The sequence below is a fragment of the Athene noctua genome, chromosome 4 (assembly GCF_965140245.1).
Source record: "Athene noctua chromosome 4, bAthNoc1.hap1.1, whole genome shotgun sequence".
NCBI classification, from domain to species: domain Eukaryota; kingdom Metazoa; phylum Chordata; class Aves; order Strigiformes; family Strigidae; genus Athene; species Athene noctua.
This window is the reverse complement of record NC_134040.1, coordinates 4,536,278-4,561,152: the sequence shown is the minus strand read 5'-3', so window position 1 is coordinate 4,561,152 and position 24,875 is coordinate 4,536,278. Positions and strand designations below refer to the sequence as shown.

Genomic DNA, 24,875 nt, shown 5'->3' with positions numbered 1-24,875 from the left:
AGCACCTCAGAGCTGGTAACAAAGAGATTCTTAAATTATAGCTCTGCTATCACTTGCAATAAAATTGTGACAAATAACATTTTTGGACAGACACCCACTCTATTACCTCCCACACAACCTCTGACTGAGAGAACAAGAAGAAATTCAACTTTTCCTTGTACTTCTTTAACTTTTCTTTTGTGCAAAATGATGATGAGAGCAATGATGGCCTATGTCAGGCTCTTCATACAATTTACTGTGCTCTGTTCTTCAAAACACACAAAACCCTCAATTAACCAAAAGTTATTTTCTCTTGTAATGGAGTAAAACTGAATTTTAAAAGAAACTCTCAAATCATATAAAGTAAGTCCAGTACAACTTGATCTGTTCTAATGGGTAACAACCTTATCTGAGAAAAGAAACATTTTAAAAGCACCAATTAGGAAAAAAAAAAAAAATTACACACGCACAAAACCCAAACCAATACTAAAAAACCCACAACCAGCAACTCATGCTTTTCTGTGGGGCTGTGGAAGGAAGGAAAGTTGAATTGATTTTTCAGACTCACATTCTCAAAGACAGGAAAAGCATCTTTGAGGGTATAATAATACATACTGTGAATCTAATATGAGATGCTATCAAGGAAAAAAAAAAAAAAAGACAAATGTAAAGTTTGAAAAGCATTCAAGACAATGTCGTAACATAAAACTGATAAAGCAGCTGCTGCCATCCTATCACTGTCTTGCTGGGGCTCTGCAAGTGGAGGAATTACCCAGATAGAAGAGAAATATTGTTCAATTAACAGACTTCCATATAGCACATTTTTACAAAATTTTACACCTAAGACAATCCCAGTAAAGTCAAGTGATACATTATGTACCACGGTAAGCAGCACAGCACAGTACAAGAGACAATTTGAATTTAGGGCTCTGTGCACCCTTTATTGACTCTTGTACTACAAGGTTGGACCAGATGATCCTTCAGGTCCCTTCCAACCTGATGTTCTATCATTCTATAAATCTGCTGTGTGACCCTGGACAAATGATACCTTCTTTCCTCTATTTCTCTTTTTACATGTTATTAATTCATCTATTTAGAATGTAAAACCTTCAGGGCAGAGACCATTTCCTCACATGCTTCTTAGTGATTTAGAACAACGAAAATAGCATTTTTGAGGCAAATGTCACTGCGGAGTGAACAATATGTCTGAAGAAAACCACATGCACCTAAAATATCAAATTGATAGATAGCTTAGAAAAATAACGTCACAACCACAAGACACCGTGAAAAACTGCCTTTGTGTAAAAAGCAGCACGTAATATACTGAGGGAGACAGTTCTTCTGAACAACCTGGGAGACAGGACTGTATAAATAAGAGTGTTCCACGTATCCCTTTGTCAGAAGCGCCTGCACTACTGTGAAAACAAACGCAGCGTGCTCGGAGGTTTGGTTTATGTACATATGTCAGCGCCCCCCGAAGCGCTAACAAGGCTATTTAGTTCCTGGTTAGCAATAAATCAAACGTTTCTACCCGTCACGATGCTGCGTTTCACAGACACACCATACAGCTAGAATTTGAAGAAAACAGTGTGACAGCACAATGCCACACTGCAGGTTTCGAGGAGCTGGTTTGATGTTTTGGAAGAAGAGAGAACTAATTCAGAGAAACGAGTGAGTATCTTTTCTTTTGGAATAGCAGGATGACTAAATTCATAGTAGTTTGATGAATATCACACTCAGGTAGAAGCACACACAGCCAAGAACAGACGGAGTAGGAACAGCCCCCACCTCCAGAGCCCCCGGCAGTCCTCTCCTGACTCTGTTCTCTCACTGTAAATGGAGATATTGTTTCCCTGAAGTACTGGTGGTGTTGACTTATCACATACGTGAGTTATATAAGCAGCTCAGAGGTGCTAAATAAGCCTACTCAAAACAGTACCAATTGTAGTCTAACTGGAAAGTGTCACTTAGTGTTATTTTTGAGCTATTATATGCAACCTGACAAAATGTTAATATATTTTTGACTTAACAGTTCAGTTATTCATACTTGTTATTAAGGATTAAATCATCAACCTGTAATAAACTGAATAACAGTGGAATAGTTGCACTGCTACAGAAAACATTTTTCTTTATAGAAATATTGATTAGGGTTTGTTTGGTTGTTGGTTTTTTTTTTGTTTGTTTTTTCTTGGGTTGTTTTTTTTTTTTTTTAATATGCTTCCTTCGTGTGTTTCTTCTATCTCTTAACAAATTTGTTTGGATGAGGATTCACTCAAAAAACTTCTTTCCAAATAAACTGGTTACTGTCCTACTACAAACAGGTAAATGTATTGACAAGAAAACACACAAAGCACTTGGTATGTCGGCATACTACTCTTCTTACCATCAAATAAAGTGGTAGCCATGCGGGATGCTTAAACTTACAAATAGTATTTTTCATTTCTAAATCTTTCCACAATACTAATTTACTACACAGGAGCATTTCAGGGGGGGAAATAAATAAATAAATTAATAAAATAATCACAAAACCCACTAGATGGTGCTCTAATACAGGAAATACAAATCAGCAGCAACATTCTCACTGCTAAAGGTGAATGAATCTAACATCCTAACTATAGTAAGCAAGGGTGCTTCCCTTTACAGAGGCCACATTTCTGCTACTTGTTTTATATCAAAAATCCTGCCATTTCCAGTGCTGTCTCTTGTATTCTGGAGCTGACATTTGCATAATAATATATATATATTTCCACACATGCACAAGCACAGATAAAATAATAACCATAATACGTCATAAACCTAACTACTAAGATTAAAAGTTGAATTAACTTCTGAAATGGGTGATTAAAACAATGTAGAATCATAGAATCACAGAACGGTTTGGGTTGGGAGGGACCTTTAAAGATCATCTAGTTCCCACCCCCCCTGCACTGGGCAGGGCCACCTTCCACCAGCCCAGGTTGCCCAAAGCCCCGTCCAACCTGGCCTTGAACCCTTCCAGGGAGGGGGCAGCCACAGCTTCTCTGGGCAGCCTGTGACAGGGCCTCACCACCCTCATAGGGAAGAATTTCTTCATTATATTTAGCCTGAATTCACCCTTGATCTAAACCCAGTTTTAGTTTCTTGCTGCTAAATTACTCCTGTTCTGCAAGGAAAATTCTGAGGGGGAAAAAAACCAAACCAAAACAAACAAACAAACAAAAAAACAAAACAAAAAAAAACCACAAAAAAAAAAAAAAAAAACAACAAAAGTAGCACATAGAAGGGGTTGTTGTGCACAGGAACTTGCAGCAATAACATAGAAGAAAAAGCTTGTTCAGCCCCTCAGCATCATCAGGACCCTGAGAATTTACCCTGCTTATTCCCCTCTTGAATGGTCAGTTCAGCATCCTCAAATATATTTTTCTGCAACAGGTGAAGTTTTTAGGTATACTGGAACATACAACATTGTCCTTGTGGTTCATTATGTGAGAAACTATGGACTATTGTTTACTAAGATTTATGTTAAGCTCAATGTAAAGGTTAGGCAACAAAAGATAACCGCAACTGCTTACACAAACAGTCACCAGATAACATTTGTGCAAGATAAGATAACCGCCAGATTTCCAGGAAACTGACAGAAACAGAAGAAGTAACACCATATAAGGACATATGAGTGAAGGGTCAACTATGGGACAAAAGAGGAAGACTTCTTACTTCGGCCTCAGCGACCACCAAGAGGCAGAAGACGACCCCCTAAGAACAACTGAAGCATGCGCAGAGTACCTCCACTACTTCATGAACACGGAAGGAAGGATGTATAAAAAGGGACTGTTTGAACTGATCAGCACGGCAGCTGGCGGAGCGCAGACTCCCCTGCCGTCCAGCGCTGTCTTTGCTCATATTCTATTTGCTATAATTAATAAAATTCTAATTGGATTATGATCCATTGTGGTCGTAATTTATAACAATTATTTTCTTAATACTCAAAGGATGACCAGTTTCTGATTTTTCCCCAGTCAGGGGGATGCAGCCCTACTGCCTTCACACGTGAAATTATTAACTGGACACCATTCCAGTTTAAAAGCCACTTCAGCTGTACCTTAAGGGGAAAAAAAAATAAAAAAAATAAAAAAAATGCTGTATTTCATTCAAAGTCATATACAAAGTTATCTGAATTTGCAACACACTTTCTCTAGTGCACACTAACACAGGCATTCCTATTTAAATTCAGTATATAACTGCTACTATACCGAAATAGCCATTTGTCTGTGCTTCCCTAGACATTAGAGCTCGACAAGTCTGGTTTCAAATTGCTGTGTGCAGTGATATTTTTGCAACTGCTTCTTTTGATTTTGATACTGAAACAAGCACGTTTCAATTCTTATTTTGTAGCTCGGGTTTTGTTCTTTTATCTCTAGCATCACAAACCACTTCTCAGAAGAACATAATCACAAGGAAACTGAGATTCCATAAATATGCTGTGAAATCCGTTCTCAGGCTGAATTTCTAATACAGTTATTTGTTCAAAAAGCAACATTTTAAAGGCAGTCACTTAATGACACAGCATCTCTTCTGTCTGCTACCTTTATGTCACATTTTGACTGCTGTTAATTTTATTACCAAAAAGAGTGCCCTTTGCTATTGTGGTACACAAGTACTTTGTCTTTTCAGTTTTTATGTAATATTTTTCCCCTTATTACATGCTTATTAGATCTTACACTCCATTTAAGGAGCAGTGTGTTCACTAGCCCTGCAAAATATTCTCAAAGGATTATTAATATCTTTGAGAAATATGTTATGAGAATCCATTTATTAAGCATGAACTTCATCTTACAGCCTGGAGGACAGTGACCAGTGTCATCAGACACTTTTGCTCTCATAAAATATAGTCTTCTCTCCAATGGTAGACTTGCACTTTTCAAGAAGATTGAGTAACTCTTCATGGAATTTTTCTGTTCAAATCCTTCCCATAACCAAAAATGGTACATTTTCAGTACCTATCCCAAACACAGAAATACCTCATGTACCAAAACTAATTTTAACCACCTCTTTCAGTTCTCATCCAGACCAATTCCTTCATAAACTAAATAATTTTCATATTCATTCAAGACTCCACGCAATTTTGAAACTGGAGAGTAAAGGGATGACTCGCAGGCACAAATATTCAGGCTGTAACGTGGATCACCGTTGCTGGTAAACACCTTTAGAGACAGAGGCATGGGTGCACACACAGAAACGATAAATCACTGGAGTATTAAAATAGCATCAAGTATAGAGTGTTTCTGTTTGCATTAACATGTATTAAAAAGCTAAGACTATATATACATTTTAACAAATACGGTGCCATTTCATTCCATTGATAGATACAGAATTTACCAATTTATTATATAAATGCACACAAACAAAAATCTCAAGGAGAAAGTCAGCTAAGCAGGTTCATCAGTTGTGATGTTTTCTTTCTGGAGCAATACAAAAGACAAGAGCTACCTGCTTTTAGCATCATGGGAAAGAAGGTTTTTTGGTCCTTTCTTCCTTTAGATTATATCTTCTCCCCCCTTTCTAAGTCACAGGTTTTATTAATTTATTTTAGCATTTACTCATAATTTATTGTAGACAATCTTAGTCTTGTTCCAAACACAGATATAGTTCTATGCTAAATGCATAGTAAACATTTTTATATTTACAAAACCTACTCTCACAGTCCTGTGCAAGAATGGTTACCTCACTTTTCATAACAAAATCTAAAGCAAAATATTTAGAATAGTTTAAAATGTTAAGTATTTTAGGGTGCCCTGTTTGAAACCTCTGGAATTTGAATTTCTGCAGTGGTTCGCACTTCTACAGTGTTGTCAGCACATCCCACTGACACAGCCACAATTCTAGAAACTAAGAAATCACAATCTCAGACCATATTCTGAAAGGAGGCACTCTCCCACTCAGCAGAGATCCCCAGCACCCTATAAATACTATTTTTGCCTGTCACTGCCCTTTCTCTGTCCCTTCATGCAGAACGTGTCCCCCACCTATCTCTCCGCAGTCCTTGCTGTGGTAGACAGCCACTCTGAATCTATTTATCCTATCACTTTATATCCACATATAAATATATTTTTATGTCCACATCCACAGATACTTTTACCTCTTTCCAGTTGTCAGCCCCACATTGGAGTGTAGATGCCCTCTACCTTCACCTCAGCTTTCATCTAGCACAGATAACCTCGTCCTTCTCTTTACATTTCTTTGCACTTTACTACCCTTTTATCTACCTCCCCACTGCACTCCAGTTTGATGGGTAGGTGAAACGCTGGGGTTTGAACCCCAAGCCCCCAATTAAGGCTGACATCTGGGTGATTCCCACAGCCCTTCCCAAAGGGGGGTGAGTTTCCCTTTAGGCTTCCCCCCAGGGTGCGGGGCCTTGCAGACAGAGCCATTGGGTAAAGGAGCCCCAGGGGTCTGCACTGAGTAACCCAAGGTCAGGTGTCCCCCTGAGGGATCAAAGCTGGGACCCCTTGCAGGGAGAGAGGAGTGTCTGTGTGTGAGGTGGGTGCCCTGTGCAGAGTTCCCTGTTGGGGAAGGACCTCCCGCCTCCCTGGGACTGGGCTCCACTCAGGTCTGGCTTTTGTAAACGTGGGCTCTGTGGGGATTCATGATGGGGCTTCCTTGGTCTGATTGTTTGGCTGGTTGACCTGGTTGTCTCCCGTCCCTTCTATGGGAGACTGCATTTCCCTGTTTATCCCACCCATTGTTGGTTGTGTGGTGTCGTTGTTGGGGTCATTGGGATTGATGTTGGTTATGTATAACCTGATTGACTTGTTTGTACCCCCAGTGCTCACCCATGTCCTGACTCTTTTGTGTCAAATACAATCTGGTTATTGGTTCATCTTTATGCTGGTTGTGTCCTTTATGCTAGGCCTGATAACTGGCAGAACAGTAGGTCCTGTCTCTGGTACACATCATGATGGCTATGGGGAGAACACAGAGGTACTGGATGAATCAATCCCACAATGCTCAACATGTGACAACACAGCAGTCCCTTGATAATCAGAATGTCTGAGATCTTACCAGACCAAAACTACCATTTTGTGAGTGAAAACAGAATATTTTCAGAATTCACAATAAGTTCTCAACAAACTTCTCTATGTATCATAAATTAAATAAATTTTGGCGTGTCATGAAGAGAGGTAAAAGGTACCCCTTAATTGCAGTAACAACCCAGAAATATTTAATGAGCATAAAATATATACCAAATGTTATTGATAAATTACTAATAAAACCAGGAATAACTGAATTTACATGATCTAAAATTAAAGCAAGAGCATTTAAGATAAAGGAAAAAATGGAGGCATTAAACATGTATTATTGTAATCAATCAAACAGTACTTTAAAGCAGCAAATCTAAGAAGAAACAGATTCATGAACTCGCCTCATTTCTACTGAAATTGTCTCCGAGAAGCAACAGCTCTTTTCAAAACTTTGCTGCTAATAACTCACAGGTAACTATATACCACAAATCACCATTGTATAGAGTATGCCAACTGACATGACACCTATTTAAAGAGAATAGTTGAAGTGCTTAAAATAGGTAAATAATTATTTGTATTTCTTGTGATGATATTTTGATTGAGAAAGTATTCATATTATTTACACTGCAGTTAGTTGAAACATGAAGATGTAGAATGCTGATCCTGAAATCAAGAAGGCTGATAAGTGTTAAATACTATGGAAAAAACTGTAAATTATTTGCAATATAGAATTATCTTGTCATATAATACAAGGTTTAATATGCGCTTCATACCAAATAGAAATTAATCTCAATCAATATGTCTGTAAAATAAGTATACTGTAAAATTATTTTCACTATAAAATATAAATTTCCTTTCCCTTCTTGAAGTAATATATTGCCAGCATAAAAATCAAACCTTTTTCTCTACCATCTTTTTACCCATGACATAGTTTCACTAGCCTGGTAATTCTTCTTCCTTTCTTGCTTGTAAAACGTAAGGGTAGACTCACAATCATCCCACCATGGCAGTTATAAATTTCAGCTTTCCCTGGAGTTTAGGGAATGTTGTCTCTGTTTCAAAATTAGGTGTGAATAAATCTCATTCAACAGCTAGGCAGTGAGGCAAAACAGGAAATATGATTGGAAAGCAGATAAAGTAGTAGTTTCAATCTTTGTATCCTCAGTCAGAGGATAAAGTTTTCATTTATTTTCTTAGAGTTAGAAAGAAAAAAATGTCCAAAAAGGCTGTTTTTCCACAATTAACTGAGTAGAACACAATAGTATGGATATACATCTCACAAACACATTCCTGATGCCTACAACATCTCATAAAGAAGAAAAGACTTTACCTGAGGAGAAAATGATGAACAAATATTTTCACAAAGAGTCAAGGGACAATGTCAGATGTCTCTCGTAGTCTTCACTAAATTTATTTTCACTAAGCACAACAACTCTCTTTGCACTGAACATCAGCCTTTTCCAGAGAGCAGCAGCATCATCAGTTTGGGACTGAGAAGTCACATGTTTTCTGTTACTGTTTGTCAAACCTCTGCTGTCCACAACATGCAGAGTCCCACACAAAAACCAGAGTACAAGCAGATCAAACAGGGATATTATTTTCAGCTTCTTACCAATATGGGACCTGTGAGCTGAGAAGGCCCTGAAAACCATGCAGAATCCCTTACATCTTGACCCACAATAATTTTACAAAAATAAAAGCACTAAGTCTAGATATATATATATATATATATATATATATATATATATTTTAAAATTTTAAAAATATCAATAGAGTCAACGCAGGCAGCACTGTTTCACTCACTTGAAAAGCGTGATGGAACTGGAGTCAACCTGCAGTATTTCTGAATGGTTTTACCCTCTTTGATTGTCTCTTCCTACACCTGTCCACACATTTTCAGCAGTCATGTTTTCACCTCTAACCCCACTTCCCCTTTGCTATTATTTGTATACTCATTCTCTGCCCTTTTTCAATATCTTACTCAGTCCTGGAGCTTCCCTTGATACCATATTTACCCTTTCTGCTATCATCTCCAAAGTACACCCAATGACAGCCATCCATAGGTGCGGAAGACAATCCCACTCCAACACGTCACGAGATGAACCACCTGCTCTACAGCTCCACTTTCAGCCCTAAATGCAGCAGATGGAGTAACTCCTGACTGTGACAGACGTTCTATTGGAACCTTGTGTATTAATCAAAGTGAAAAGGACACCATTCCCTAACAATAATTTGGACAAACCCTTATCCAAAGTCAGAATGAGAGAGGAAAATATTTTCAGATACTGTCAGCAATTAAGTTCTTTTTTCACTTTCTAAAGAACAGTCGTCAAGTGTGAGATAGGGAAAAATCATAAGACAGGACTGGCAATAAAATTAACAGTTAAGCAACTAACTGTTAAGAAAGCTGCTTAAGCATAAATGTAGCTGTTACTGGAATAGAGGCTACAGCACTTTGCCTGCAGGTGAAGCGACTGGAATCAACTGTGTTTGAAGGACGCTTTTTCCATATCTTTGATTAACATAATTAATGACTCGAGTTGAATGTCAATGTTTCCAGGGTGCTTAGCTCCATCACCATCTTTATTTTATTGTTTTGACTTCCTGACTTGCCAGACAAATGTGATTTTACCGTTCAACAACTCACAGATCTTGGTCACAGAAATAAAATGCCAGATTAATCAGACTTTGTATTATTTAGAGCTATGTAGCTAGATTTTTCAAGGACAATAGGGCAAGAGAGGATTTCTTTCTCTCTGTGACAGCCACGGCCTATGAGCACAAATAACTCCTTATAATTCAAGTCTATTAGCAGCAAGCAACTGTTCCTCATTCAGAATTACACAAATCAACGTCTGCACTTTGGCTCTGCAGTCTGAGGAAAGGGACCTGAACGGAAAGGGAAATTTGAGTCCTGTTCAAGACCCAACTTGGTTAAAAGCACCGTAGATTTCATGGAGAAGCACTTCATTTTCCACCCACTTCTGATACTTACATCAAATTCATTTAATGCAGCAGCAAGCTCTCCTATGCCAGTGTGCCCCTTGTTCTCATCAGTGGGTGAGGTGGCCTGGGCAGCATTGGAGATACCAGCAATTGCTTCTTGCACTTGCTTGAAGACGTAGTCTCTGTTGGCCCGAGTGGCTGCAACATCAGGGTGACGGAGAAATGCTTGGGATGCAGTATACAACATCGTGGCGTTCTTCTTCAGGGCACCTCGAGCTGCAGCCATTTCGTCCCGGCAGTGAGGATCTTTCAGTTCCTATACAAAAATCACACCGTTTTTATAGTTGTAAATGACAGTTTTCATGTTAGAATGGTGTGCCTACAGCTTAAGCATCCAGGCATAAATATTGTCCAGTGATTTTGCAGAAATGGAATCAATGACAGAATCTACCATATATCACAAAAAGAAATCTCCTTCCTGCCCAAGAAAGTCCATTCCTTCTGCGTGTTACATTCTACTCACAATATCTTCTAATCAAAGAGTCTATATGCTTCCCTTATTCAAAAAAGCTTCCAGAAAATTTATAGACAACATTCAAAATTACTCTTATTGATTGACTGGATTCGGTCTGCTGATTCCATAAAGGCAATGTGAGTGCAGCATATTTTGTAAGTACTATACCTACGTCCTTTATAGAATGATCATAAGGTAGACTTTTAAACAAAACAAATTAAAAATATTACATTGATGGATACGCTTTTAGTTCTTAAAGACCTAATAAATATATCCCTCATTATTTTCAGCCTTTCCCTCATATTTTGCTCTATTCCTCATATCACGTAGTGTTTGTTTCAATGACACACATTTTTGTTTCCCGTGACAACAAGCATCAAACACCGTATGTTTCCAGAACGATACTGCATTATTGTAATTTAATCCATTAATTTATTTAATTATAGGATATATCACACCGTCCCTGAGAGCATTTCAAATATTAGGTAAAGTAGCCCTAACAATATTCATAAGAAATAAAAAAACCATTATTACTTCCATTTTAAAACTATGGGCAAAGAAGTCTGGAGAGGTGAAGAGTTTACTTATGGCAAAAATTTAAAAATAACTCAGATAATCTGTATTTAAATTTCCTACCCATTGACTATTTTCATTCACACATGACTCACAGATAACAGTTTTCAGAGAGAACTAAGTTCCTACAAACTTTATCAGGCTACGAAACAGAAGAAATTAAAGGAAAATGTATTAACATCTAAGTAGCAAGTTCTAACGCTGTCAAGATTTTCCAGATATATAGGAAACCTTACTGGCATTATTTGAATGCACCTTAAAAAAGAAATTTTTAAAAAGTTTACAACTTAGATTTTCTGTTATCTTTTCATATCTCCAATAAGAGCCATATACCTTCATTAGCTTTCACATTTTTCTTTTTCCCATATTTGTAGTTATATTTCCACAAGGGAAGTGTCTGAATATATGGAATATTAGTGTTCACACAGTGACTAGACATTACATTTTTAATGGTTTTAATTTCAGTATCAGTAACATGGAAATGTTATATTTCATTAAAAACATATACAATAGTGATACAGAAGTGAATTATGATTACTGTAATGCAGAAAATAAAGAAACAGAAGGATAAATTTGGAAAGCCAGCTTTCTAAATCTGGTGTGCTGTGCTATACAAAGACTACACCACAAAATGACTGGTGATATTCAAATACAGTCAAAATTGAAAAGACCTTATGTAACTCCACAGTGACAGCACTGTCTCTTAAAAAAAAAATAATAAAAATTGAATGTTATCTTGACTTTCTGGTCTTTTTTCCATCTGCCTTAGGAATTAATACATTAAGTACTTTTTTTTTTTTTTTTTTTTTTAAGTATCTGAAAAGTAATAATGATAATTTTAAACACAAAGTAGATTTCTGGTCTTCCTGAATTTGAATTATACCAGACTACCAAAGAGCTTGTGCTTTACCAGCTGTCAGAGTGACCTCACATAAGCATAGGTTAGAATTAAATGGGAATAATCATCAAATGAAAACTATCCTTAACCTCCCGAATCACCTGCCTTTTCACCCTTCATTCTGTTCTTAATTGAAGCCACTTGGAAAATATTCTTAAAGAAATTGCATTTTTGAAAAACTTCATCAAATTCAAAGAAATCATTGAGATTAAATTATAGGCCATGACACAACAATTACTTATTGTACATTTTAAACCAGACTTAGACATAAAATAGAAGATCTTTAGAACCAAGACTAACTTTCTCAACCACTGCTTTAAAATGTACTTACCTGTTGTCGTCTAGCGGCTACATAGTTCAGTTTTACCATTTCTTTTCCAAATTCTTTAAAGCGATTTGCTAAATCTTGCTCATTTGTTGCATTTTTCACTGCTTCTAGTGCTTCCTCTACCTAGAAAATAATATATCAACTGTGTTAGCATTTTAGTCCGGGTGCACTCTTTGACAAAGTCTGTAACTATTCTACCCAACACTCTCTATTACATGGACCCAATTTAGCTTTTACATCCATCACTGTGCAGTAGCTCTATGATAGTCCCACTAACTTTAATTAGGTTTCTTAATAGAAAAGCTGTCTGATTGTCATTTTGCATTACTTCCCATTTACTGTACTTTGATATCATGTAAAGCTAATGTAAAAGGCATAACTATATTAATTTCCTCACTCACACTTATCAGATTGAATGTTTAATATCTGTGGATTTTAAAACAAAATAGATTAATATGTTCTTAATGTGTGGTTCAGGCTTTATGGGCAAACAAAGGGAAGTTGTGATTTCTTGTCCAGAATATTTAAAAAGGAAACTCAAACTTACCATTAAGATTTAAATTTACCCTGATATATCCAAAACACTGTGTCTTCGTGAAATGAATCAAATAACAATAGATTCAACCTAGAATATATTTATTATTTTTTTCTTTTTTCTTAGCTCTCAGCTTTCCTTTTTCAGTTACTTTAAAACTGATAAAAGAATCTACCAAACATACATGCAGTTACTCGGTCATGCTGTAGCTAACAGGGAAATATATAAAACCTCAGTTACACCAGCAAGTTAATCTACCAAATCTATTGTGACAGTTTCCTTATGTACAGCAAGAAAAATATATCTGAAGGGATAAAATGGGCATTTCATACAATAAAGAAATTTTCCTGTGACTAGATAAAAATTCAAAGTTGTCTTTCTCCCCCTCACAAGACAAAAAAATGCAATTCCAAGGAAAAGGATGGACAACTGAAGAGCTTCTATTCATCCTTCTTTCTAAAACCTATTGCTTCAATTCACGACAATGCGCACGTGCATAAGCTTTCTTCTTTTTTCTCTTTCTCTTTCTTTTTTTCTTCTTTTTCCTCTCAAATAGAAATGGCTAATTCTGATGAGGACATGCTCCTAAGCAAAAGCAGAAGTTTGCAGCTTACCCTCCGAATGCCACTGGGAATCCATAAATTCCACTGCAGCTGGCATCTAATTAGTTTAGAAAGGCACAATTATGTGCGGAACCCTCCTTTTTATCATTTGTGTTGGTCTGCGTTTGCCTACCAGCAAAAGAGGATATTTGTATTTTAAGCTTTTACCTGCTTACTACAGATTTACATGGAAAATGTGTAATACTTAGCTGCTATGTTGGAAATTTTAAAAGCCTGAGAGTTGCAAGACACACATTATTCAGAATCTGATAACCTCTTTTACTCTTAAAAAGAACAGCCATTTTTAAAGCTGAACCATCTGCCTTGCCTTAACCATTAAGAAAAATTACAAAAGCATCATTGTATTAACTAATTTGTTCCTGCAGAATTCCCAGCAATATATGAACATCTTTTTTTAGATCAAGAAGTTTTTATATTAAACTACCTGAAACTATCATCTTCAACATGTTTGCAATGCCAAGCACAGGCATGACAACCTGATAAACATTTTTGTAAGTCCTGCCATCTTCCTATTAAATAAAATTGCTAGAGGATTTGTCATAGATTCCACTCGGATAATCATATTTCCAAAGATATTGATCATAATCTATCGTGTCAGTCTGGGCTCAAGCCCATGAAATTTCAAACTGAGGAAACTGGTTATGAGAAGTATTTGAAAGGACATGAGCAAAACCCCCTTTTTTTATTATAATTTCTTTCACAAATTCAGGTTGGACCAAGTTCTCTAGCCTCAACCAAACATGACTCCCCTCAACTGTACAGATGTGTTCCTCTGATTAACTAGTATATAATTAATTACAATAGACTCATAATTCTATATGTGCGTGACTACATATTATATTAGTATATGCTATTTTATGAGTGTTACAGGAGCTTCACTGCATAAGTGCTATTACTAATTTTAATAATGCAAAAGAAAAACCAAAAGAAATGACCAAGTGTCCTTCCAGAAAGAATCTGCATATATTCACTCTAAAACATTAATTAAAATGCATTATTTCCCAAGAAGTCTGAAGCATAACTCACTCCTTTGACATGCTTTCAGTGAAAACTGATTACAGTGCATTTCAGCATAAATCAGACTTCATAACTTTGACATGCAGAATGATTTAAGTTTATTAATTTTATGGTTAACTTACACCAGTCTCCAAATGTTACCTCTGAGTCAATACAAAAGCTCTCCCTTTATCCATTTTGTAAAATACAGAGACTTTTATTTCCGGGTAATTTAATTTTCATTTATCTAAATTTAGTTTGCACTATAAAACGGTAAGATAAAAATATTTACACTGTCAGTCCTCAGAAACATCTTCCTTGAAGTGTTCAAGGCCAGGTTGGATGGGCTTTTGAACAACTTCTAGTGGGAAGTGTCCCTGCCCAAGGCAGGGAGGTTGGAACTAGGTAATTTTTAGGGTCCCTTCCAATCCAAACCATTCTAAGATTCTATGATATTAAATAAATTAAATAAATTATCCTTTTTAATCTGAAAAAAAAATATTAAAAATTAAGGTTTACAAGTTGAACTTTGCTAAAACCAACCAGAGATGTGTGGCTTGTTGGAAACAGGATTCACAGTAACATCTGATAAACGGAGAGATTACAAATCACATGGCTGTACACTGCCCTCGCAAGTCGAGGCTGTGAGCTGTGTAAGTAAATACACCCACTTACACTATTGGACATCTGTGGTTTAAAAAACAGAGTACACTGCAGTAACAAAAGGATGACATCTCAGATGTGAGAACAATAATTCTCATCACCTCTGAAAGACCTTGAATCTGAATTTTAATCATAATGTTTAGAAAAACCTGTTGTTTATAATATTGAAGTGTTCAATCTCACTCGTAAAGGATTATTTGAATTACAGTTGCATGGAGCATTATAGTGGGGAAAAATTAATAGCATATTCGAGGGAGACAATGCTTACACTGCACATAATCAGAGCCACATGCTGACAATTACGAGAGCAGCATTCTGTTCATTAGAGCAGAGCTCACTAGAATCTGTGCAGAAAAATCTGCCTTTTTCATTATGAAAACTGTTTTCCAACTATTTAGTTTATCTGCACAGTTTGCAAGTTGAAGCGTTCTCATTGTTTTGTTTTGTTTTGTTTTTTTCCAGAATGTAATGTTGTTATAGAGTCACAGTGTTAAAAAGACAAATAATTTTTAAAAAATCCTTTCTGGACAGTTATTAAAAACAAGTAACTGTTCATCTCCTCTGCTAAATTCACACATGCACTTTGAAGGCTTAAAATATACTGTATATGAGTTTCTGCGAAATTTCGTTTTGTTTCAGAGTTTTTTGTTTACTTGTTTATGCAATAAAAGTGAAATAGTCCAATAATTAGCAAAAAAAAAAAAAAAAAGAGAGAAAAAAAAATACATTTCCCAGTTTCAACTGCAAAGTCTTTTACTACTCCTGTACAAAAACATTAATGGTGGCAGCCAACTTGAGTACAAATCCACACCAAAATATCTGGCAATCTTTAAGTCCTCTTTATACTATTTTTTCTCTTCGATGACTGATTAGACACTTGTACTAATGTTTCACTCCAAATTAAAGATTCAATCTTTTGGTACATCCAGAAATTGTACAGAGGAAAAAAAATAAGTAGAACAACTGTAGTACCTAAACTCTGCCACAAGATAGCAATACTCTACAAGTACTGAGTTGTTAAACCACCTGGGTAACAGGCAAGGTGAGTTCAATAAATGCATCTATTCAGTTCAGAGAGCTGCTTAACAACAGTATTAGTCCAGGCGTTGAAGGCATCTGATAATTACTACTTTAAGTCTACAAAAATTAATTTCTGAAAATTAGAATATGAGTAAGAATAATGTAGAAACGTGTTATCTCCTACTTCTTGTTCCAGCACTTGAAGAAAAAACAGTGAAATAGAGTAAGAAATGTGAACAGTGATACCCATTATTAATCCGTTCCCTATTTTCCTACACAGAAAACACGTAAGAAGAATACAGAATGATAAAAATGCATACAATTTTCAGATGTGACAGAAGCCTCATGACATCAGCCATATCAGCCAGGATGAGTAAGCGAGTGACAGCAGAAAGCAAGGCACGAGCAGCCCGCACCATGGTGCCCCGTTTCACTGAGGAGCATGGGTCATCAGCAAACTCTGAAGAGGCGATTCGCATTGTTTCTCCTAAAATTTAAAAAAAAAAAAAAAAAAAAAAAAAAAAAGGTAAAAGGTAATTAAAGATAAATTTTACACTTGCACTTTTTTTTTCCAGAAAGTATAAACAACTCACTAAATAAAGTAACTGCTGTTAGGAAAAAAATAATGGCTTAGTTACCAAATACTGAATTGTTCAGGTGAATTTTTTTTAAAAAAACATGTTGCAACTGCCTCAATACTCTCTGACTTTATTTCCAAACTGTTGTTCTTCTAGAGCAGTCAGCTGTAACAACTAAAAAGGGAATGAGAACACCAGTGGACTGCTGAGCCCAACCAGAACAACATAGGAAAACCAGCAGCATGTATTATAGAAATATAGAACTCACCTGGGCTGGTAGGGAGGATGGGGCTGAGCACCCCAACAGTACCATCCTAATTGCGTCTCTCTACAATTCTGCCTTCACACTACAACCTTCTCCTTCACTCCTGCTCCTCAGTCTTTGCCCTCTTGCTCAGATACTTACTCTGCTCTCCTCCACCTGGATGAGCTATCACTCCTATTAAAGATATTTATTTTTATTCCCTCCCAATCACAGAATCATTTAGGTTGGAAAAGACCTAAATTATCATATTCAACTGATAACCTAGTACTTCCAAGTCCACCACTAAATCATGTCCTTAAGTGCCACATCTACACATCTTTAGTGTATATAAATACTCCCAGGGATAGGGACTCAATCCCTTCCCTGGGCAGCCTGCTCCAGTGCTTGACAACCCTTTCAGGGAAGAAATTTTTCCTAATATACAATCTAAACCTCCCCTGACACAACTGGAGGCCATTTCTTCTTGTCCCGTTGCTTGTTACTTAGGAAAAAGAGACAGACACCCATCCCGCTACAACCTCCTGGCAGGGAGTTGCAGAGGGCCAGGAGGTCTCCCCTCAGCCTCCTCTTCTCCAGACTGAACCCCCCCAGTTCCCCCAGCCGCTCCCCAGCAGACCTGTGCTCCAGACCCTGCCCCAGCTCCGTTGCCCTTCTCTGGCCACGCTCGAGTCATTCGATGGCCTTTTTGGGGTGAGGGGCCCAAAACTGAACACAGGAATTGAGATGCGACCTCACCAGTGCCGAGCACAGAAGGATGATTCCTTGCCTAGTCCTGCTGGCCACACTATTTCTCATACAAGCCAGGATGCTACTGGCCTTCTTGGCCACCTGGGCACACTGCTGGCTCATATCCATCTGGCTGTCGACCAACAGCCCCAGGTCCTTCCCCACCGGGCAGCTCTCCAGCCACTCTTCCCAGAGCCTGTAGCATTGCGTGGGGTTGTTGTGACCCAAGTGCAGGACCCAGCGCCCAGCCTTACTGAATCTCATGATTCCCTTTGTGACCATCACTGCTATGATTTTACTGCCCAGTCTCCTCTACTCACTCTAACTATTCACCATCCCAAACTGCCCAGGTATCCGTATTGCTGCCTCTCCGTGGATGAAGCAAAACACTCTCCTGTATAACAAATTAAACATGCTGATGCCTGGACACATTATACCTGTTTAATTCCAGCAACAAGCATCTAGATACTACTTGGTAACTAAATCAAGATTTTTAAGAATGAACTTTACTCTTACCTTTTAGCAGATGGAAGTAGTATGAAAGAATAAACAGTACTTAATGCTCCCAGCACTGAATGGGCTAGAGTTCTTTCTGTAAAGTTGAGATCTAGTATCTTTCAGCTACTAAAGGAAATAATGCTTTTAAAGAAGTAAGACTAGAACTAGGTTGGAATACGGTAGCAAAAGGAGGACAGGGAGAAGCTGAAGGAAATATCTGATTGGAAAGGGACTGTGCAATGCATTCAGAGAAGTAGGCAAGATACCAGAGGCAAAGACCCTGGAATCAGAAAGAGGGAACATTTCCCCCCCTTTTTTACATCAAGGAATAATTTACATAACTGGACATATGAGATTTTTAAAAGTCATAATCATCTTTCAAAGTTTTGTTAATCTAATTTAAGACAACACAGAACATGAAGCTCAACCAAAAAGGTAAATGTTATATGAAATTACACAGAAACGTGGTTAACATCACAAGGAGATCAGGTAAATTCTGCTACGTAAGAAAGACTTTCTGAGTGAAAAATAAACAGCACATCACTGGAAATCAAACAAACTAATAGTTTAATGCAGTGGTAATTGAAAATGAATGGGATGTATCTTTTCCTTTCATATGAATCATAGAAGAAAGGGAAGGGATTTCTGCAACAATATAGCACATAGACCATACAGAAATGTAGAATTAGTCCATAATTAACCAAAACTATTTCAGACACGTAAAAAATGAAAATAGTTTGATTTTCTGAAAACAGAATGATGTGTTTATATTTCGTAATTTTCTTGCAAAAGAATACGGTTCTAGATATAGAAAAAGGAACCTAGACTTATCATTAAAACTTAAGTCTAAATATTTACACCAATAACTACACTGCAAGCATTATTGTAACATCAGAACTGAAATCTAGCCAATCCCTAGTTGTGATGCGAACATCGAAGATGAATTGACTAGAATACATAAACTTTATATAAAATGTTGAGGCTCCCAGAAAAACTCACTAAATCAAAAAGGCTATTAGAATTTTTTTGAGTAACCTGCAATCTTAAAAATTATTATGACATAAAAGAATTTTATTCTAGGCCACAGGGAAAACATCAAGTGGGTGTCTACTTTCATCCTTGCAGGAAACAGGTGATTACACCACCTTACTACTTAACAGTGTCAGCTGAAAAAATAATAAAGTGAAAATGCCTCATCTTCCTTCATAATTAAAGAAATGGAAGAAAAATTATGCATTAGAAAATAGAAAGTCAGAGATCTTACTATTAATGCAGTCTATGAGGAAAACAACCCAGTATTGTAAAGGACTTCAAAAGGCCACGGAAAACAACCCAGCATGGAAACCTCTAACCCCAAATCCCAGGCACTTGCTGTCTCCGTGGTCAGAAGTAACTTTGGTTTATCTGCACCCTGTCATGTACTGGCTGATGAGCCTTGCTTAAAGCCGGTTCTAAGTAGGTTACACTGTGAAACACTGGTGACTCAAGATCCAAGCTAGTGTAGCTGTGTAGGGCTGCCCTGCCATTGTGCAGCTTTACTAACTTCAAACCAGCTCGGGTATCCCCAGAATACATCGTGTTCTACTGTGCAGGCTTGTTAAAAGTATTTCAAGTGAGTCAGCCTAGCTATAGAATACAATCCCATCGATGCAGCACCTGGCATTATGTTGTAGCAAAAACTGGCTTTTAAGACGAGCTACTGATTTAATTTCCTTTATACTGTTACCCTTTGCTGAAAGCAAGCTCTGTCTGAAAGTTCCTCTTTTTAAAATTCAGCATTCTCTAAATGCTGAACTTTCACCATTTCTATATTGAAGTTTGGTTGTCAGAACCTTTTCAAACCACAATTTCGTTAATTCCTATAATAATAGTTTATGCCTGTGCAGCTGAATTAACAGCTTTGTGTTAATTTTCACCTATCTTGCTACTATATTGCCTGAAAACCCACTCCATCGTGTTTTCTCCATAACATTTTCACAGAGAAACAGCACGTGCTCTGCCTTGGCAGGACTACGTGTGTGTTGCCCAAACAGCCGGTGACAAAGACAATGCCGAATTGTACCTACCTTGCTCTCCAGTTGATGTTTTTTTAGACTTTTAAAAATTATGTATACATTTTTTTGCATATGTTGAAAATGGACAGCAATTTAAATATATTAGGAGTCACCAACAGATCAACAATTACGCAAGCCTCATTTCCCTAGGAAATCAGGCTGAGAGAGGAGCAAACACCATTTCAAATGACATTTTATATTAACCCAAATTTTGCTGTTCTTAAAAAAAAATTTTTTAAATCCTGTTTGTCTCCAGTGTAGAAACTCAGAAAGAAAGTAGAACTAATGTGAAATCAAAGCAAATTTACATTGCTTTTAAAACCATTATAACAACACTGAATAAAAATCCCAGATGGCATGACTTCCCATAAGACAATGCAAAGAGTGGGGGAGAGACTTAAGACAGCCACAGTGAATAATTCCCATCAGAACTATTTTCCTTCTTATATTACCATTAGGACTGTGTGTTCTTATTATAATTTGTGTGCAGTGTATCTGGGATGATAAGTTGATAATATATAATTTCAGTACAAAAATTCAAATGGCTCATTTCTAAGGCTGCATACTTTTCATAGATTTCCATAAAGTTGACAAAATTCTCAAAAGCTTTCTTAAAAGACAATGAATAAATTAGCATTGTCAGATAAAGAGAAGAGAAAACAAAACAAGTTTCCAAACATGCTTAAATGTTATATTGCTCAGCATTGCAGAGTCGAAGTTCTAGGTACCTGTTCTCTGCAGAGAAACAACAGCGTTTCTAAGGAGGAGGAAGACAGTTTGCTGTACCTACATTCCCACGCATTTTACCCCTGTGCCAAAACCTACTAAAACTAGGAACAAGGGACTCTGAGGCCACAAAGATTTTCTGACACATACTATAAGTCAAACAATTATTGGAAAAATCCATCAGCACCTCTTGGCTGAGAGTGTGTTCAAAATTGGGAATGAAATTACTGCAAATCTTTCTTTATTATTTCTGAGTCGGTGACTCAAAATATTCCACGTAAAATGAGAGGCTGAGAGCAACTACAGAACAACTTAAGACAACCTTGCATGTGGGCAAGGGTTAGATTTGCATTTCCTAACTTGGAAATTTGATCCAAAATGTGGTCAACTGGATTCATCTATCAGTGTAACAACTGGGAAGGCATCACCTTGCCTTCTGTTATTTATTAAAGGAAAGCAACTATCCAAGCTTTTTGCAGAAAGTTTGATCCAATACGCACTCTTAAGGCATATCTAGCTGACTGAACTCAGGGGGATACATGCAACTGTATAAAAAGCCCAGTAAGGCTTGCCATTATTTAAGCTCTAAATTGGATTCAGATGAGATAAAGTGACTCTGAGCATCCAGCAACAAAACTTTTGTATCTGAAAATACTTGAACTTTAGATATATTCAAGGTTAAATGGCAGCCAAATCAAGGTTTGGATTTTGGAATCAGATGCATCCAAATTGTTTAACTTCCATTTTGGTGCTGAAGAGATTTTACCATTTTCTGCCAAATTATCAGTCTGTAGCTTCAGATAAATATTAATATTGAACTATGAAAGAAGAAAATCATATTTGATAATTGGCCAGTGGCCAGGAAAGCAAGCAGGAAAATAATCTTCTTAGGCTTGACTATCCAAGGAGATATAGCTTGCAAATTCATTTGAAAATCAACACTGGTGACAGAGGGAAAATATACGGAGGGTCAAAAAGACAGTTTAAAATCCTTGGATTAATTATTTGATTTTAGAAAGCTAAAGTCAGGTGAAATAAATCTTCTCCAAAATAATTAAGGAGAAAGCATTAAATAGATATAAACCAATAAGAAAAATCAAGAAAGTATTAATATAAAAAAATCCTAGCAACTTGTTTAAAACTTACAAAAAACTAGTAGTTCGTGATTTAAAATCTAATAACTTAGAAAACTAGCTGTTATGGGGGAGGAAGAATTGTCTGTCTTGGTGCCAATTAACTTGTTTTTATCCTTGTACAGCAATGGTATCAAACCACTCTTAGGCCAAAGGTAATGTTGGAGCTACAGCTAGGCAAATTATTTTTCAGAGAAATGTTTTTATCTGGAAAAAGACAACCCTACTTTCAGTTATCCGTTTCTTTCCCAATTCATTTCAAGTTATTCTGTAATCTATATTAAATTACTTTCAGTGAAAATTAGGTCAACGCAAGAAGCACAGACATCTTGAGTCATCAGGTCTGCTTCCTTGCCATGGCAGACAGTCATGTCATAATATAATTAATAATTATCTTAATATGATAATAACTACACTCATAAACTTATCAAGCTTCCATCTTAGAAACAGCTCAGACATTTAACCCCAATTAATCCTACTGGAAGTAGGAAACTCATTCTAAAATGAACTCCAGAATCTGACAGGTTTTTTTCATTAGAGACACTTTAATGCCATACTGACTGTATTTGTAGATAATTTATATCTATTTCTTCTCATGCCCCATTTGTCCTTCAATTTAAGTAAGTATTCTTCTTCCACTATGCTCCCTATTGTCCCTTTTTCGCTTCATGCATTTTTGCAATGAGCCATGACAGATTAAAGGCAGTACTTCAGTCTCCTATTATTGCATAGAATATCCATTCCTATAATCATTACAACAGCCCTATGAAACAATTATGTTTCTGGAATATATGTGATAAAAACTGCAGTTTTCTAGGGCATATAATTTGCAGCTATGAGAAATACTTCACCTGATACCCTGCAGGACCTTTTTTGTCAGATACAGTGTCCGCCACTTTCTTGCTAACACCCACACACTAAATTGCTTTATGAAAAAAGTGTCCATTTAATTTACATTTTGCAAATGAAAAGTCTTAGTTGGGTTAGAAAGTGATTTAAAGAAACCTGGAACATTCAGTGGAGAAAGTCCCTACTAGTCACATAAGAAATGCTTACCGTAAAAAAATAGAACAACAAAAAAAAGCCAAAAACCCAAATGAAAACCTAAACCAAACAAAAAACCCACCAACAACAGAAAAACTAAGAGTGAAATTCAGCTTCATTCCTGAATTCTAATGAATACTTGTATAGTACTATGAGTAAATACCTGAAGGGTGGGTGCAAAGAGGACAGAGCCTCTTCATTGGTGCCCAGTGACAGGACAAGGGACAACAGGCACAAACTGAGACACAGGAGGGTCCCTCTGAACATCAGGGAACACTTTTTGACTGTGAGGGTGACCGAGTATGGGCACAGGTTGCCCCAGGAGGTTGCAAAGTCTCCATCCTTGGAGACGTTTCAAAGCCACCTGGACACCGTCCTGGGCAACTGGTTCTGGATGACCCTGCCTGAGCAGGGGTGTTGGACCAGATGACCTTCCAGAGGTCTCTCCCAACCTCAATCATTCTCTGATTCTGTGAATCTGACAACATTCATAGAAGCCACTTTTCTGCACTTGAGTAATGACTAGAAGATGTGTCCAAAGATATTGTGTCCAAAGATATTGTGTCCAAGATGTCTCCCAACATCGCTATCAAACCACTTAGCTTGCTTTGACAGGATTTAATTGGGAGACCTACTCTATCTACCTTTCCTTGAGGGGTAATGCAAGATTAGATTTACTCATACTCAGTCACTTTCTCCAGACAACGTTACAGCACCTAGAAATGAGTCTTTTAGACCTGGTTTGCAAAAAAAAAAACAACCTTTCCCTTAGCTTTTCAGAATAAGATTTCATTTTGGATATTAAATTCAGGCACTTATATAGGAACAGTTAAAGATGTTTTTACATGTATTTAATCAGAATCACATACACATAAAAGTCACCTGATAATCTGTTTAAGGTAATTCAAGCACTACGAGCATAACTTCTGCAAAAAACTATCAACAGATGATTTGCAAAGGTCACCAAAATTCGAAATGATTCAGTCTAACCCAAAAACATTCCAAAAAACAAAAGGGCAAAAGAAATGTACAATACACTGCATGTCTCATTCTGAATCCAGTTCAAATTTCTACTTCTCATCATTAAAGCCTTAAAATGGAATAAGGCCCCAAACAACTGGAAAGGTGTTAAGTGATTACGACGTAACGAAAGTGAAAATCAACCTCAGGGGGAAAAAAGCAGAAAAGCAGATGAAGTCAATAACTCTATACATTTTTTTCCTATAATTTTATATACATATATATATTTAAAACTCTATAAATTCATACATATTCATTCAGAAGTTTTAAATTTTCTATTTCTGGAAACTATTAGGCTTCTTTTTTTTTACTGAAAATATTTTTATTATATCACTATCTAGGGAAAGTGTTAATAAACAACAGAAATGTTAAGTATTCCGTGATCATCTTAGACAAATACACACACAAATATATATGTACATATCTATGCATATATATCAAAGAGAAATTAACGGATGATGACATTACTTTTTTCAAAACATAAACAACCTGCAGATGTGACAAAAAGCAAGCATGCTATTTCTGTAAATGTGGCCTGTCATAGGATTTAATTTACAACCAAATATTCTGAAAAAAAAAAAATGTTTAAAAATACCAGTGTGGCCATATTAAGTGGAGTAACAGATTATTAATATTTACAAAAATAATAACCAGGCTAAATAACCAGCCTTTACTGGTAAGACTTGTATTTGGGAATCCATGGGCGCAGTGGGAAAGGTGGCAGGCAGGCTTACCCTTGGTTAGGGAACATTTAAATA

At 36.8% G+C, this 24,875-nt stretch overlaps 1 protein-coding gene across 2 annotated transcripts in view; it reads right to left on the bottom strand.

The window, feature by feature from the left end:
• CTNNA2 (catenin alpha 2) overlaps window positions 1-24,875 on the bottom strand; it is a 526,704-nt gene that overhangs the window by 376,779 nt on the left and 125,050 nt on the right. For both annotated transcript variants that reach the window (XM_074904290.1, XM_074904291.1), the window contains 3 exons: window positions 16,394-16,560; window positions 12,240-12,359; window positions 9,973-10,239 (listed from right to left, as the gene is read on the bottom strand). In XM_074904290.1, the coding sequence (XP_074760391.1) occupies window positions 9,973-10,239; window positions 12,240-12,359; window positions 16,394-16,560 (554 nt within the window). The remainder of the gene's footprint in view (window positions 1-9,972; window positions 10,240-12,239; window positions 12,360-16,393; window positions 16,561-24,875) is intronic.